General features: G+C 51.7%; 1 protein-coding gene across 1 annotated transcript; it reads left to right on the top strand.

Annotated features, from left to right (window-relative positions):
- The first annotated feature begins 9,225 nt into the window (after positions 1-9,225).
- CHST2 (carbohydrate sulfotransferase 2) lies at positions 9,226-11,478 on the top strand. Its single transcript, XM_072792397.1, has one exon. It carries the CDS (start codon positions 9,241-9,243, stop codon positions 10,888-10,890), a length of 1,650 nt encoding a protein of 549 aa, XP_072648498.1. The 5' UTR covers positions 9,226-9,240; the 3' UTR covers positions 10,891-11,478.
- The last annotated feature ends 4,598 nt before the right edge of the window (positions 11,479-16,076 follow it).

Below are 16,076 nucleotides of genomic sequence, written 5' to 3'. Positions count from 1 at the left end.
CATTTGAAAACTAATGAGATGTTGCATTTTTGAACCAAAGTTGCATCCAACTTTTCTTTTTTTAAAAAAGATTTTACTTCTTTATTCGTCAGAGACACAGAGAAAGAGGCAGAGACACAGGCAGAGGGAGAAGCAGGCTCCTCGAGGGGAGCCCGATGGGGGGCTGGATCCCAGGACCCTGGGGTCACAACCTGAACTGAAGGCAGACGCTCAACCACTGAGCCAGCCCGGTACCCCACATCCAACTTTCTAACATGTAACTAGGCAGGAGCTGAGCCAGGGATAAAGAGTTGACATAAAACTTCAGGAATTAGGATTTGGACAGAAAATGAGAGGGGGCAAAAGATGAACTATAGAGCTGAGGAGCTGCAGAATGAAATGATCCAGGCTGAGGACTACTTTCTATCTCCAATTTCTTCCCCTGTAGGCTTGGCTACCTTGTGACTGCCAAAACGATGCAGGTATGAAATTGTACATTCCACTTCATTCCCCAACACATCTTAGGAATTACATACATAAGCACCGAGGTCACCTAAGGAAAATTGCGATGTTTCTGTATAATGGTTTGTCTATAAGTTACAAGAACACAGATCACACCACCTAGAATGGAATTGGCTTTTGTGTGTGGCAACGTGTACTGTGAGACTCGTGGCATGCCCCAAACACTCATTTTTCTGCAGGAAGAACCAATGTCACAATATGTTGCTCTTGTAATTAAGTGCTGCCATAATTTCTTTTTCTTTCCGTTTAATGCAAGCAAAACAGTGATTTCTCTTGCTTTAGGTAAACACAGAAGTTGAGAGTGACAAACTAGTTCTGGGAATTTGTAAGCATTATTTTACTTATATTTTGTGCTAAGAGCAGGCTCTCAGGTGATGGTGCAGGTTGTATCCAGCACAAAGGCTCCGGCACCTGCTCATTAGCTGTGTACCAGGACATGGGCCTGTACCTGGGGCAGCGATGGGGGTAGGAAGGCATCTCTTTTCAATTGGCACTGCTCCAGAAGGTTCCTCTACTAGCCATCTGATAATCTTCCGTAGCCCACAGGTGAGAATGGGGTGGGGGGAACCAGTCCACCCACCTGCGTGACCCTGAGTAAATAATTGTAGGTGTTCACCCACCATTAAACATCAAAGTGGCTGCTACTTTGCTTCCTCAACTTTAATGTGTGGATCAGTCACTCAAGACTATTGCTAAAATGCAGATACCGATGCAAGATGTCTGGGGTCTGAGATTTTATGTTCTAACAAGCTCTCAGGGGACCTCGGTCCAGCTGATCCACAGTAGACTTCAAGGCCAACGAAACACACAGGTCAACTCCAGCTGTGATGGGCTCCATCCGCTCTGCTAACCACTTGAACACTTCTTCCCATCTTGCTGCCCCTCCAAACCTCAGCCAGAACTCTCCCCACTCTGAAAAAAGAAGCCCTCACCAAACCAAACCCCCAAATATCCTGAACAAAAGAGGGGGAGAAAAGGTGGTAGGACATTCTTCTTTCATGGAGATCCCGAGTTCTTTCACCTTGTGCCATTCCTCCCCAAAGAGAAAAGGCCTTTTGCCCCGCGCAAGGGAAGGAATGCCTACCTCCTAACGGCTCCATGCTGCTCAGTGCTGTGCTGGGTGCTTGACCTCTGCGCTCTCCCTGGCTTCTCCTGTCCGTTCCACGAGACAGATATTATTATCCATATATTATTACCCTCTATTGCGGATGAGAAACTGAGGCTCAAAGAGATTACGTATCTTGTCCAAGGACATCAAACTTGCAAGTGGACCTGTAGGGAATTAAATCCAGGGCTGATTCCGAATTCTGTACATGAGCCACTATCTGTTTTTAAATCTCAAAGAACTTCATTCTTTCTGTTAATAAATAGAGGGGTTTCCAGTTGACAGCCTTTAATCAGATACTGTGGCATCTGAGGCAGAAGTCACATTGAAGGCACGAGGGTGTTACAGTAGACATCTCTTTATTTGTTTTAAACAGAATCCTATTAGTGCAGAGCCGTGTGGGTGTCCCATGGAGTTTCTGATAATGCGATGTTATCTCTGCGTCCTCATGACCGTTGATTTGGGTGACTGGTTGATGGTTTTTAAAGCATTTCTGATCAAGGGCTAAAACTTCAGTGTCAAAGCTACTCTTTCGAATGTTGATCTCAAAATACTGAGAGTCATCTGTGTTGACTGGTAAGGATGGGCAGAGGCATGGAGATGGGTCCAGGCAGTCTGCGGGAAGTGGGGTGGCCACCTCTCAGCAGATACAGGGAGGCTTGGCCTCTGGGTACCTGTCAGGGGACAGACCCTCTGAGGAGAGGACAGGCTTACCCCAAGGAGGAATTCCTGTGACCTGGAGCTCCCCAGTGGGGATGAGGGGCCATGGTTAGGGCAAAGCGCCCTGCACGCTCCCAGCTTCTACCCTAGTTAGTGTGCTCATAAGTCACGAGTCCTGACAAACTGAGGGGGAAAGCCAGGGCAAATAAATGATTTGCAAAGGCTTCAAGACCACTTTCTAGCTCAGGATGGTGCAAGGCCCAGCTCTAACTGCCCCTGGGTGATGCCTGGCATGGAGATGTGGCAAGAAATAACAGAAGCTGGGTTTCTTGTTTCCAGGTATTAGTTTCTCCAAGAAAGCCTCGTCCTAGAGGTTATTCATCCTTATGCACTTCAGCATGACAAACAGCTTCACTCAGCATGCTGGGATGAGCCAGCCGCCGAGATCATCAGAGGGGGGACGCAGACCACGCTACATTGCCTTTAGTGAAATGAGCATTGACATTATGCCATGGGATTGCATTGATTGGTCTTATAGGAACCAGCACGTTCTGCCCCAACTCTGTAGTGTTGTTTTTTTTTTTTAAGATTTTATTTATTGATTGATGACAGAGAGAGAGAGGCAGAGACCTGGGCAGAGGGAGAAGCAGGCTGCCTGCGGGGAGCCTGATGTAGGACTCGATCCCAGGATCCCTGGATCATGATCTGAGCCAAAGGTAGATGCTCAATCACTGAGCCACCCAGGTGCCCCTCTGTAGTTGTTTTTATTGTAGATAATAGAGACACATTTAAGGACTTAGTCCGCTTTCTATACTGCATAATTCTTTTATGAGGACCCCACAGTAAGTCAGCCAATAAATATATACTGAGCACTTACATGTCAGTCACTATGCTAGTATTGGGAAAAGAGTAGTGAACCAAGACATCACATGAATGAAGCTTACAAAAGAAGGAAGATGATTTTTTTTTTTTTTTTTCCTGGTTTGCTGTGTCAGGTAAAGCTCTCTCTCTCCTGAGTGACTCTCCTTCCTTACTGGCTACTAGGAAGCTCAGAGCCATTTTTTTCTGGCTCACATCTAGCAAATGAATAGAATCTCAGGGAAAAATAAGAGAGAGAGACAAACCACGAGAGACTCCCAACTCTGGGAAACAAATGGTTGCAGAAGGGGAGGTAGGCGGGGGTTGGGGTAACTGGGTGACCGGCACTGAGGAGGGCACTTGGTGGGATAAGCACTGGGTGTTAGACTATATGTTGGCAAAACGAACTTCAATAAAAACAAATGAAAAAAAGTCAATATACAAAATTTAAAAAAATGAATAGGATCTCAGGGAATGAATTGCTATAGAGAACCACACCCTTGGCTTCATGTTACTTTTCCCTTTGATGAGTTTTCTTGTATTTACCTTTGTGGGCCATCTCACATCCCTAGTATCTTTTTTTTTTAAAGGGGTCTATAATTAAATAATAATAAAGGAGCCCAGTAGATCTTGGGACCAGAGGTCAGGAAGTACTGATGATTAGATGTGGTTACTGGGAGTAAATCTGACTAAAGGTATGTTAATTAATGTGAGAGCAGTCCTGGCTGTGTGGCTGGGGGCGCTAGGGGTTACAAGTAAGCAGGCTGGCCAGTGATAAATAAGGTCGAGGAAAGGTGTGAGTGGTGAGGTCCCTGATGCTTATGTGAGGGCTGGGCTGGAGTTCCTTCTGAAGGCTGCCTGGCTAGATACTAGAATTTAAAGGTGGAAGCTCCAAAGCGAAAGCACAGCTTTGAGGGCAGGTGGAGAATAAGGCATAAAGACAAAGCCTGAATGAAATTAAATCTGTAATTAGGCAGTAAGACACCATGTCAATTAGGAATTTTTTGGTTGTAAGTAACAAAAACAGATTCTGACAAACTTAATGGGGGAGAGGGGAGGATTTGTGGATGCATTTGGAGTAGCTTACAGGATCTAAAAACCCCTCCAAGTTAATAGGTTTAAAGACAGGGCCCCCCCCCCCTAAAAGGGTAATAGGGCATCTCTCTAGGACTTCACTGTTGGGATGAGGGGGCTGCAACTACTTTCTGTTTTCCAGTCTCTCTGATGGAGGCTCAGATTGGCACATAGTAGGAGTTCAATACATGTAGATCAAATGAATGAATGAATGAATGGAGCTTTCATGGACAGAACATTTAACTTGCTGAGTTTGGGTCTCACATCCCTCTGGAGGAGAAGAGGAATACTTTGGCAGAAGTTCCCATCAAAGCCACACTCAGGGACTCCACGGTGGCTCAGTGGTTGAGCGTCTGCCTTTGGCTCAGGTCGTGATCCAGGATCCTGTGATCCATTGAGTCCTACTGGGGAGCCTGCTTCTCCCTCTGCCTAAGTGTCTGCTTCTCTCTGTGTCTCTCATGAATAAGTAAATAAAAAAGCTTAAAAAAAGAAAAGCCACACTCAATTGGGTGTGGTGTTCAGACACTGTTCCCAAAGGAAGTGAGAATGGATGGGGGTCAGCAGAACCCAGGAGGATGCCCATACAGGCAGCAGAGAAGTGGCTGGTGGACTTGAGGAGGTGGGGTCTCTGGCTGTGGCAGGGGAACATGTCCTTGTCCAGTTAGCTTGTCCCTGATGTCAGGAAGGAAAATCTGCAGGAAGAAACTCCAAGGCTTTTTTGTCAATCTTCTCTGTTTATTCCCACACTGTCTTAGATTTGTTTTGCTAGTATTTTATTTAGGAGTTTGATATGTACATTAGTCAATGAAAAGGACCTATTTCTTCCTTTGAAATCCCTTTCTAGTTATCAGGCCCTTAGAATGAGTTAGGGGGATGTATTCCCTCTTTTTCCTTCTCTGGAAGAATTTGTGTAGGAGAGAAATGATTTAGCTCTTGAAAGTCTGGTAGAAAATCTGATAAAGCCCTCTGGACCTGTTGTTTTTCTTATGGAAAGATTTTAAATGGCTGCTTCATTTCTTTAATAGTCATGACTATTTAGGCTATTTCTTTTTTTGACAATTAAGGCAAGCTTTTTTTTTTTTTTTCTTGGAACTTAACCATTTCATTAAAATTTTTAAACTCAATTAAGTAGAGTGGCTATCTCTGGAGGTTTCTGGGTTCTATAGAGGGCTCACGAGTACTCATTATTTAAAATCATATAAAATAGGAAAGGGCCATCCTTGGACTAATAATGATGGTTGTTTTAAATCAAAGATTGTGATTAATCCAATTCTGTGCTCTAAGTCCCACTGAAAATGCACATTTGTTGAAAATCTGAGTGAGTCAATCTATATTGGTGTCCAGGAGCAGATATTTTCCAAAGTTGAATCTTGCAGGCTCCGGCGACACTGACAGGCTTGGCCAGAAGCTGTCCGGATGACCCACCCTTACATTTTTTTCTTCCCCAATCCTGATCATGGAGGAAGGTCTTGGAAGATTTCTCTACCCTATTTGACAGGCCATGTACTAAGCCTACAGCACCCCGGGGATGTTAGGCCCCTATTTGTCCAGGATTGGGCAAAAGTCATGGCAACTTTCCAATAGCGGTTCCTTTCCACATCATAGGCACCAAAGAAGAGAGACTAAAGGAGCATCCTGCAAAATACTCTGAATTGCTAAACTAAACAACAAGCTGAATCAAGGACAGCCTTGCGGCACGACTGGCTCCTCTGCCAATGAAATGATTATGTGACTTATTATATGTCTGGGTCATCACTATGCTAAAAAGACAAATGGGTTAAAATAAAAAAGAATTTCTGAACAAATATGGGAAGGAGGGTGTTATCAAGTCTTCGGATGTCATTAGTTGTCACAAAGTTTGGAATTAATCATGACACCATGCAAAATGGCAAAATATTTGCAAGCAAGGAGAGGGTGGAGATGTCGGAACCTGTAAATTTATGCCAGCTGAGCACTCACATCTGAGCACTCACTGTGGGGGCGAACGGCAAGTTGACTAGTTTGCCAACTCTAGTAAAATGTTAGAAAATTGCAACAAAATTGTCTCTATGCAAACGATTGTTTAGAAAAGGGTCTTACATCAAATAACTGCAACTCATGGTGCTTTCTGAGTAACCACAAAGCCGGAGACTAAATTAAAAATACTAGAAATGACTTTCCTTGGAATCATGCCGAACAGTAAGATTGAGATTTTCTTTCCTCCACTACCCCCTCTCTCTTTTAATGAGCCAGTATCACTTATTCTTTTTGTGACTGTGGGGAAACGGTACAGGGACTTTTGAGACAGCAGGGGAAGGGAGGTGGGTGGGCCAGAAATGGTGTGATGGGAAGTCACTCAGTTAGACTCTACCACTTTCCTGCGAACAGGGATTAAAGACGTGTCTGACCTGCTCCTAGAGGTGACGCGCTTGCCAGTTGAGAAAGCCTCACCTAATGGCATAAAACCTGTCCTAGGAACACCTCATCCTCACCCTGTATCAGAACCACAGGGGGAAAAAGTAAAAATCAACTTACTCGGGCCTTGTGGGTTTTTACTAGAAAATGCGGTTAGGTCAAGCTCTTTGAACATCTTTCTATTCTGAAAACCCACGTGAGTGAAGTCACTTTTGTCCAAGAGTCCTTGCACTCCTAAGAGTCTATAAAACTCAGGGAGGAATAATAGCGCAAACAGCAACATTTTAAATTTAGAAGGATCCTCTGGCTGAGAGAAGCTGCCCAAAATAGTACAAATACAGTTTTGCAGCGACTTTGTCAAACTTCCAAAAACTTCCTGGGGCAGGAGGCAACAGAACATCCTCCAGGAGATCAGGGCTCTGTTTACGGGCAGCTCCAGAGCTTCAGGACTCCCAGGGTTTTGCGGCAACTTACGCAAGGCCTCCAGGGGGTTTGATCATCGTAAATCGCCCAATCACCGTCGAATTCCTGGATGCTAGGATACGCGTCCCTATTTTACGGATGCACGTGAGGGTATGGCTTAGTCGTCTCTGGTTCTCTTGACAGAGAGAGGAGAGAGAGAGAGAGAGAGCGCGAGCCGGCGAGAGATTTTTCACCTTTTTAAAAAAAGAACTTAAACTGAACTCAAACCAACTCAAAATCACGTTTTACTTCCAAAGACCGGCTCTCCTTTTGGCCAAATCATTTGCGCTCATCTGTAAAGGCAAGAAGCAAGGCCGGAATCTTACTGTGAACTGGGACACAGAGTCCCCCCGACCCCCCCACCCCGGGTCCCGAGCGCTCGCCCTCGGCGGACGCGTCGTTCCCGGCCGCGGCCCGGGGAGCAGGTGCGGGGGGCGCAGGGACACCCAGGCGGCCCGCTGCGCGGCGGCAGGAAAGCCGGGGCAAGGCGCCCGCCCGCGCACTCCTCCCCAAAACTGACGCGTCTCCCCTGACCCCGGGGTCAGAAAGATTTATTACTTCCTCGGCGAGCGAGAAGCCGCAGACCGGCCGGGGCGCGCGAGCCGGGAGCGGGAAGCCTGCAAGCGGCGCTCGGCGTCCTGGGAGCGCGCTCCGGGCCCGGGGGCGTCCTGGGCCCGCGAGGGGCGGGCGGTGCCGACGCCGAGGGGGAGCCGACGGGGCGGCCGCTGGGGGCGCGGGGGGCGGGGCTGCGGGCTTCTGCCCGAACTTTAACGCCGGCTCTTTCCGACCGCAGAAACGTGCGGCTGAGCCCGGCGGCCGCAAGGAGTCTCCCAAGTTTCTCCGAGCCCCGCGCCCGCGCCCGCGCCCAGGAGCTACGGCCCGGGTCGTGGGGGCGGCGGCCCGAGCGGCGTCCGGGGACTCGAGCCCCGACCTCCAGCCCCCGCGGCGGCGGCGGCGGCGGCAGCGGCGGCGGCGGCGGCGGGAGCCCGGCTCGGCGAGGGGGCGGGGGCGGGCGCGGGACGGGCGGCGGAGGAGGGCGGCGCGGCGAGGGGGAGGAGCCGCGGCGACGGACGGCGGCGCGCACCAACCCGGCGCAGGCTGGCAGGAGCGCGCAGAGGCTGGCCCGGGCGCGCTGCAGCCGCTCGGCGTAGGGGGAGTCGGGTAGCAGCATCCTCCCGGGCGCCGCTTTCGCGCGGCGGCGGCGGCGGCGGCGGCGGCGGCGGCTTCCTCTGCCTCCTCTGCCCCGAGACCTCGTTGGCCCGGAGCGGCTGGTGCCGGGGGGCGGGCCGGCAAGGGGGCGCTGCGGACTCGGGCTCCCCGGCCGACTGCTGTGCGCGGCGAGCCCTCCCGGGCCAGTCGGAGGCTGCGGAGCGGCGGGCGCCGCCGGCAATGCCGGCCCGGGCATCCTCCGAGTGATGGGAGAAGCCGCCGCCGCCGCCGCCGCCGCCGCCGCCGCCGCTGCGGGGTCGCGCTGCGCCCCATCCGCCGCCGCCGGAGGGATGGGAAGATTCCGGGCGCGGAGGCCGAGAGCCGGGAAGGCGGAGCCGCTCTGCCGGGAGCTGGGTCCCGCCTGAGCCCCCTCCCCCCGCCGGCTTCGCCCCCCGGGGCGAGGAAGGAAGCTGCGGTCTCGAGAGGGCGGCGGAGGCGCCTGGAGCCGGGCGCGCTGGGCTCGGCGAGCGCGGAGCGGGCTTCCAGGCCCCGTGAAAGTTTCCCTTCCCGAGCCGCGGGGCGCCCGCCGCCCGGAAACTGCCCGGGGCGTGGGCTGCACGGCCCCGCGGCCCCCCGCGAGGCGGGGACTCCCGGGACAGACCGTGCGCGAGAAGTCGGGGAGCGGGCGGCAGCAGCAGCGACCAGCCGGCCGTGATCCCGGGCGGCTCCGGGGTGCGCCCGCGGCTCCAGGTGAGCGGGGAGCCCGGCGGACCCGAGGGTGGGCGTTACTCAGGTGGAGGCGGCGCACGGGGAGGAGGCCTGGGGCTCACGGGCTCCCTCCGCTTGCCCTCGCAGGTCCTTCCCGGAGCCGCTGCCATGGGAGAGCCCGCCCTGGGCGTCGGGGACCAGCCGCCGCTGCCGCCGCGCCCGCCCCGGAGCCGCGGCCCCAGTCCCCGCGCCCGAAGCCGGCCCGCCGCGTCCCGGTCCTGGGCTGCAGGGCCGCCTCCGCCGCGCCGCCGGCCCCGGCTGTGCCTGTGATGAGCCGCAGCCCGCCGCGAGCCCTGCCCCCGGGCGCGCCCCCCCGGCTGCTCCCGGCCGCGCCTGCAGCCGCGCCGCGCGCCCTGCTCTCGCCGTGGCCCCGGCGCCCGGGCCGTCGCTGGCCCGCGTCCCCGCTCGGAATGAAGGTGTTCCGCAGGAAGGCGCTGGTGCTGTGCGCGGGCTACGCGCTGCTGCTGGTGCTCACCATGCTCAACCTCCTGGACTACAAGTGGCACAAGGAGCCGCTGCAGCAGTGCGGCCCCGACGGGCCGCCGGGCGCCGCGGCGGGGGCTGCTGGGGGCGGCTGGGGGCGCCCGGGCCCCCCCCCGGCGGCGCCGCCCCGCGCACACACCCGCCTGGACCCCCGTACTCCGTACCGCCCTCCTGCCGCCGTCGGGGCGGCCCCCGCCGCTGCAGCCGCCGCAGCCGCCGCCGCAGCCGCAGCCGCCGCCGCAGCAGCCGGGGCCGCGGGGGCCGCGGGGGCCGGGGGGGCCGGGGCCCCTCCCCGCAATGGCACTCGGGGCCCCGGGGCTGGCGGAGACAAGAGGCAGTTGGTGTACGTGTTCACCACGTGGCGCTCGGGCTCATCGTTCTTCGGTGAGCTCTTCAACCAGAACCCCGAGGTGTTCTTCCTCTACGAGCCGGTGTGGCACGTGTGGCAAAAACTGTACCCGGGGGACGCGGTTTCCCTGCAAGGGGCCGCGCGGGACATGCTGAGCGCGCTCTACCGCTGCGACCTCTCGGTCTTCCAGCTGTACAGCCCCGCGGGCAGCGGGGGGCGCAACCTCACCACGCTGGGCATTTTCGGGGCGGCCACCAACAAGGTGGTGTGCTCGTCGCCGCTCTGCCCCGCCTACCGCAAGGAGGTCGTGGGGCTGGTGGACGACCGCGTGTGCAAGAAGTGCCCGCCGCAGCGCCTGGCGCGCTTCGAGGAGGAGTGCCGCAAGTACCGCACGCTGGTCATCAAGGGCGTGCGTGTCTTCGACGTGGCCGTGTTGGCGCCGCTGCTGCGCGACCCTGCCTTGGACCTCAAGGTCATCCACCTGGTGCGCGATCCGCGCGCCGTGGCCTCCTCGCGCATCCGCTCGCGCCACGGGCTCATCCGCGAGAGCCTCCAGGTGGTGCGCAGCCGGGACCCGCGAGCCCACCGCATGCCCTTCCTGGAGGCCGCCGGCCACAAGCTGGGCGTCAAGAAGGAGGGCGTGGGCGGCCCGGCGGACTACCACGCGCTCGGCGCGATGGAGGTGATCTGCAACAGCATGGCCAAGACGCTGCAGACGGCGCTGCAGCCCCCCGACTGGCTGCAGGGCCACTACCTGGTAGTGCGGTACGAGGACCTGGTGGGAGACCCCGTCAAGACCCTGCGGCGGGTGTACGACTTTGTGGGGCTGCTGGTGAGCCCCGAAATGGAGCAGTTCGCCCTCAACATGACCAGCGGCTCGGGCTCCTCCTCCAAGCCTTTCGTGGTGTCGGCGCGCAATGCCACGCAGGCCGCCAACGCCTGGCGGACGGCCCTCACCTTCCAGCAGATCAAGCAGGTGGAGGAGTTTTGCTACCAGCCCATGGCGGTGCTGGGCTACGAGCGGGTCAATAGCCCCGAGGAGGTCAAAGACCTCAGTAAGACCCTGCTCCGGAAGCCCCGGCTCTGAGAGGGTTTCCTGGGAGACCCGACTCCCTGTGGAGACAACACCCACGGGAGGACTGTGGTGTATTTAAACAAAACAGCCGAGACCCAAAACTGAGGAAGCCCACATATTCTATTATAGATATATAATATAAATAACCACACAGGCACTTGCTGTCAATGTTTTGAGTCATTGAATTTCAAGGAACAGCCACAATACACACCCATCTCAGAAAAGGCAAGACTTGAAAGTTCTGACCCGCTCCCCTCCTCTCCACTCCCCTGCCTTTCCTCCCCTCTCCTCCCCTCTCCTCCCCTCTCTCCTACCCGCCTTCCGCTTTGAAGTGGGATGTTGATTCCATCAAGGCCCAGTCCCCTAAATCTTGTTTACAAAACGTTCGTGGTATCTGTGAACATGTAAAAGAGTAATTTGGATGTGAGGGGTGGGGTGGAGAAAGGAGAAGTCGTCCAGGAGCTCAGAGCTCCCGATTGGGCATGATAAACCAAGGAGGCATTCTTCTAAAAGTAGATTGTGTTAAAAAAAAAAAAAAAAAAAGCAAAGGTTATTCGTGAGTATTAATAAAAAAAAAGATAATAAATAATATTCTTTTTACTATCTGCCTCCATTACTTTGGGTTTACCTGTGCAGCTTCAGACGGAATTTGCTTCCCCTCCCCCGACCCCCTTTTCCCAGTCTGTTTCCTAGAAAACCCGCTGAGATGGGTGGGAGCAGCTTCTGACTCCTCCATAAGAACCTTGGAGTTGTTTTCTCACATGTAAATCACAGCCTGTCAGGTGCGCAGGAATGGGAACAAACCTTCAAATTCTAAAGGCAAAAAAACCCCCCAAGCGAGGCAGTGGAGGGAAAAGCTCCCACTACTTTCCTGTTGCACTTTGAGCTCAGAAAGGAAGAAGCGACCCCCCTTGGGGATTTGCAGGCATTCGGTTTTGATTACTGTTCAGTTAAGACTGGGGAACCTTGAAGCAGAGACCTGTTTTGGTTCTGAGCTTAGTTCAGAAAAAGGATTTTTTTTTTTTTGAAGAAAAGTCTATAAGAACAAAAAATTCTACTGATTAAAACACAGAGCTCAAAGAATCTGAGTGAACATATTGTTGACGACTGTAGCCACTACTTTGGTTAGAAAAATGACAAGTATCTATGTCTGGAGTGTTTTTCTGCCTGTGACAACAGTAGTACATGGAGGCATTTGAAAAGGAAGTTTTACCTGAGAACCATAAGGGCACTCCCAGGCGTTTCCTTTTCTTCCTCGCTTCCCATTCAAAGGAGTGCAAAACAGAATGTGAATTTATAATGGCTTAACTTGGGATGCCCATGGGGGTGCATTACTTTTCCTTCCTTACTGTGTTTCCTAAAAGTAAAATTGCAAGAAGCTATAACATGTTGCAGACAGTATAAGGCTTCAGCCAAGAGCCTCTTTTAGATATGAAAATGAATTCTGGGAAAGAGGAAATGAAAATGAATTATGAGTAAGTGTGTTGGATTTGGAGATTTGGTATTTTCCAGGGAGAAAACCATGCCAGTTTTCCTGTAGTGGCAATGGTGTGCTGCTGTCCTGAGCCTATTTCTATGGAAGCATTCTGTGGAATGTCACATTACAATATGAAGTCACAGAGCCCCAACAGGAACAGGAGGCAGTGTAGTTATTTATCTCATTATATACGGTACAAGTTCAATAACATCATGGCTTTATTTTACTATAATTTATTGTGAAACCTCTTGTAGGCCAACCTGTGTTGATTCAATGCTGGGGATTTTAAGGAAAATATGGAGAATAATATGTACATGGGAAAGACTTTAACACAAGATGATTCTCAAGTATAATATTCATTACAATGTGAAATCTAACTACACTGTTAAGAATTCAAGATGAAAAAAAAAGCACAGAAGTTTAAAAAAAACAGTTGTATTTAGCAGTGGGTTTTATAACACACGCTAGATTGGTTAGTTCCTAACGTCCTAAAGTAGTTTATAGTGCTGTGTTTATTAAACCGGATTACGGCTATAACACACTGATCATGTTTTCTATGATATTTTCATGGTAGCACCTCTGCTGAATTATCATCGGCCACAGTAGAATATTTGCAATAGCTTTAATTTAAGAATACTTTAAAATTAAGTGAACAAAATAAATATTAATGTTGGATGACTACAGACGAAACAGGTTTAACAGGAAATCAAGGCAGCATCATTAAAAAGCAACCATTCTGAATAAAATAACCATCTAAAAACAAATTTCATGTGGCGTTAGAAATCAGCTCTCAGCACTTAATCACGGTGAAATTCATGCTTCGTTTCGGAGTGAAGGATTTCTAAACAGTTGAATTCATTCTTCCCTCAGTATATCTAGGTCCCTGGGGTTAAAGTAGAATTGCGATGTTTTGGGATCTTGTATTTAAGGAAATATTGGATGCTGTGTGGAGCCTTTGCAGCCTGCAGAGCATTTGTGGCTTCTGCTCAGATGAAATTTTAAGCATAAACACCAATATTTGTCTCCTTGCTGTGTTTGAACGGGGTTTCTGCCCAATACCCTTGTTTGTGGCAGATGCGTTCTCTCCACTCTGCTGCTCTGTGATCTGCAAAGGTGAATTGTTGCTCCTGGAGATTTGTACCTAGCTGCATTCTAGGAAAGCAAGACAGGTGTAGTTGCCCCTAACAGCCGAGCTAGCCGTATCGGTGACATTCAGCTTCCACGGGTTTGAGAAGGAGAGCAGCATTTTTTTTTTCCCTTTGGTGTTAATAAGCTCCTGTCAGCCCCTGGTGCAAGCAGACCTGTGCCACAACAAATTGCAACAGAGCCCGTGGTGAGTGTTTCTGAGGCAGCACATGGAAAGGAGATCCTTTCAGATTTCCCAACTTGGCGCTCTGGCCATCAGCGGGAGGAAATCTTCAGAGCAGGTTATCGGAGTGATTTTTATTTTCAAATTCCGCTCAGCTGATAGCACGCCTGAGCCACCCCTTTGCCTTTGGAATGCCTTTGTTAATTAGAAAGCTCTATTTATAAAGAAGTCTACCGGGTGCATTTAGTCAACAAATATGAGTTTGGAACAAGGCAGTGGCACCGGCTGGGGGCTTGAATTTCAGGGAGCTCAGAGGCCCTCAAAGGCCTCATTCAGGCTGACTCGTGGATGTCTTGCAGGCAGGGGCTGGGGCAAATCCTCTGCCCTCTGGTGTCCACCGCCTAGGGAGTCCTTGATAAACACTCAACGAGTAAGTGAATGAAACACAGAACTATCAAAATTGCAAAGTGCTCGGAAGGGAAAGAGTGGAAAGAATGTGTTACCTGTTTGGAAAAATCTTCAGGCCGTTCCCCCCAAGTTGGCCCGAGAAAGGGGGCCCTGGGCTCTACTAAGATGTGGGGAGTGGGCAACGGGAACATCTTCGATCTTTTCCACGGTGACCCGGTAGAGGCTAGGATTTCCCGCAGATGAATTAGGAACAAAAATGCAGAATTTCTGAGCGTGGAGAAGAAGTAAACATTTCCAAACGAGGGGTTTGGCGTTTATTATTTGTTTCCCCACTTGCTTTAACAAGATAAAGGCAGGGATCGAAACATCCCTGCAGAACAAATGCTGCCTTGGTACTCAAGGGAGGGCGATAAGGTCGTAATATTTATTTATTATTTTGCGTGCTTCGAACGTACAGTTTAAAGGACCGGGAGGTGGATTTCGGCCAGGCATAGGAATAGTTACTTTCAGGGAGTTTGGCCCATTGTGGACGCTGCATGAGACCCAGGCGGCCTGTTCCCGGGCATCCCCGGCTGCCTGTGGCCAGGGCTGTCCAGGATTTCACGTTGCAAACGGTATAGTTGCGGCTGGATTACACTGTCGGTGTGACATTAATGTGAATCTGAGTGAGGCTGTTAATTAATATTCCCTGGGTCTGAGCAATGAAATAAAGATCATGTTTGAAACCCCGTCTCTAGAGATGACTTGAGAAAGACCGAGAGGGAAATAAAAAGGCTCGTCTTATCTGTAGTCGTGAATGAGGCCGAGGTGTCACTTTCCTACCCTCCCCCAGCCACCCCCCCCCACCATACACACACACAACACCCACGCGCACCCACAGGGGTAACTGAGTTCCTGCACTGTCTTCAGGTCTGGAAAAGAGACTAAGTGCCAGCGGAGAGGTATGTGGGGAGGGATGCTTTTGATCCTGGGCCTCGGGAGAGTGAGTGGCCAATGATTCTATCAGAACCTCTGACAGATCTGTGTCAGAGTCCGGTGTGGGTGGACAGCTAGTGAATGACAATCGCAGTGCGAGGATCGGCCTGAGCTGCGTCACGGGGTGGCTTGAGGCAGATGTGCAGCTGACAGACCCCTCTGTCACTCACCTTGAGGAGGCCCTTTCAGATCTGTCACGGGATCCTTTCCCTCCTTTCTGGACATCCCAGCTGCTACGTGTGCAGTTCCAGCTCACGGCCACTGAGCTGCTCGGGTACAGGCTCCCGTACAAGTGTTTAATAATTGAAATTACAGGGCTTGACTTTTATTACAGCTGATGCAATTCTGCACACCCTTAATCAAATTATGCTAAGGAAACTGTTAAATTCTGAATAACACATTAAGCTTATAGAATGGGAAACTTTATGAACCGGTGTTTGGAGGTGGTATTGTTTGTAAACCCGAAGGAGCCTGGAAGGAGTGAGGGCCTATCTGCGTACTTGGCAGGATGACAGACAACGAGAACCTATATGGCTGAGGCCAAAGCTTGACTTTTGGTCAAACCAGTTATTTGTAATCAGATGTCAAAGTGTTTTGGGGCTGCTCAAGCTTGCAGTTTGTGATCATCACCCTGCCGAGTGAATGACTGGTGAAGATGATCACGATGATCAGAATGGCTCCCATCTTGGGGATGTGTAGGCAGGGCTTGACAGAAACACACCGTGAAGCACTTAGCCCTCTAGACAGGACCAGATGCGTAATTTATGGAGCTCAGTGCAGAATGAAAGTGGGGAGCCTCTTTTAAAAAACTCTGAAGCATTTCAACTCAGCAACAGCAACGAATTAAACCAAGCCGGGGTCCTTCTGTGCGTGGGGCCTGCATATCTGCACAGCTTGTGTGCCGTGGAGGCAGTCCTGCAGCCAGGTGTGGAGACAGAAATGCCTAAAAGCAGGAGAGAGCAAGTAATGGTGGCTTGCAAGTCCCTGGGAAATGGGCGCAAAGGTAGGAGTTACTGTGTGCAACTATAA

The sequence above is a fragment of the Canis lupus genome, chromosome 22 (genome assembly GCF_048164855.1).
Source record: "Canis lupus baileyi chromosome 22, mCanLup2.hap1, whole genome shotgun sequence".
Taxonomy (NCBI): domain Eukaryota; kingdom Metazoa; phylum Chordata; class Mammalia; order Carnivora; family Canidae; genus Canis; species Canis lupus.
This window is presented reverse-complemented; position numbering and strand designations above follow the sequence as displayed.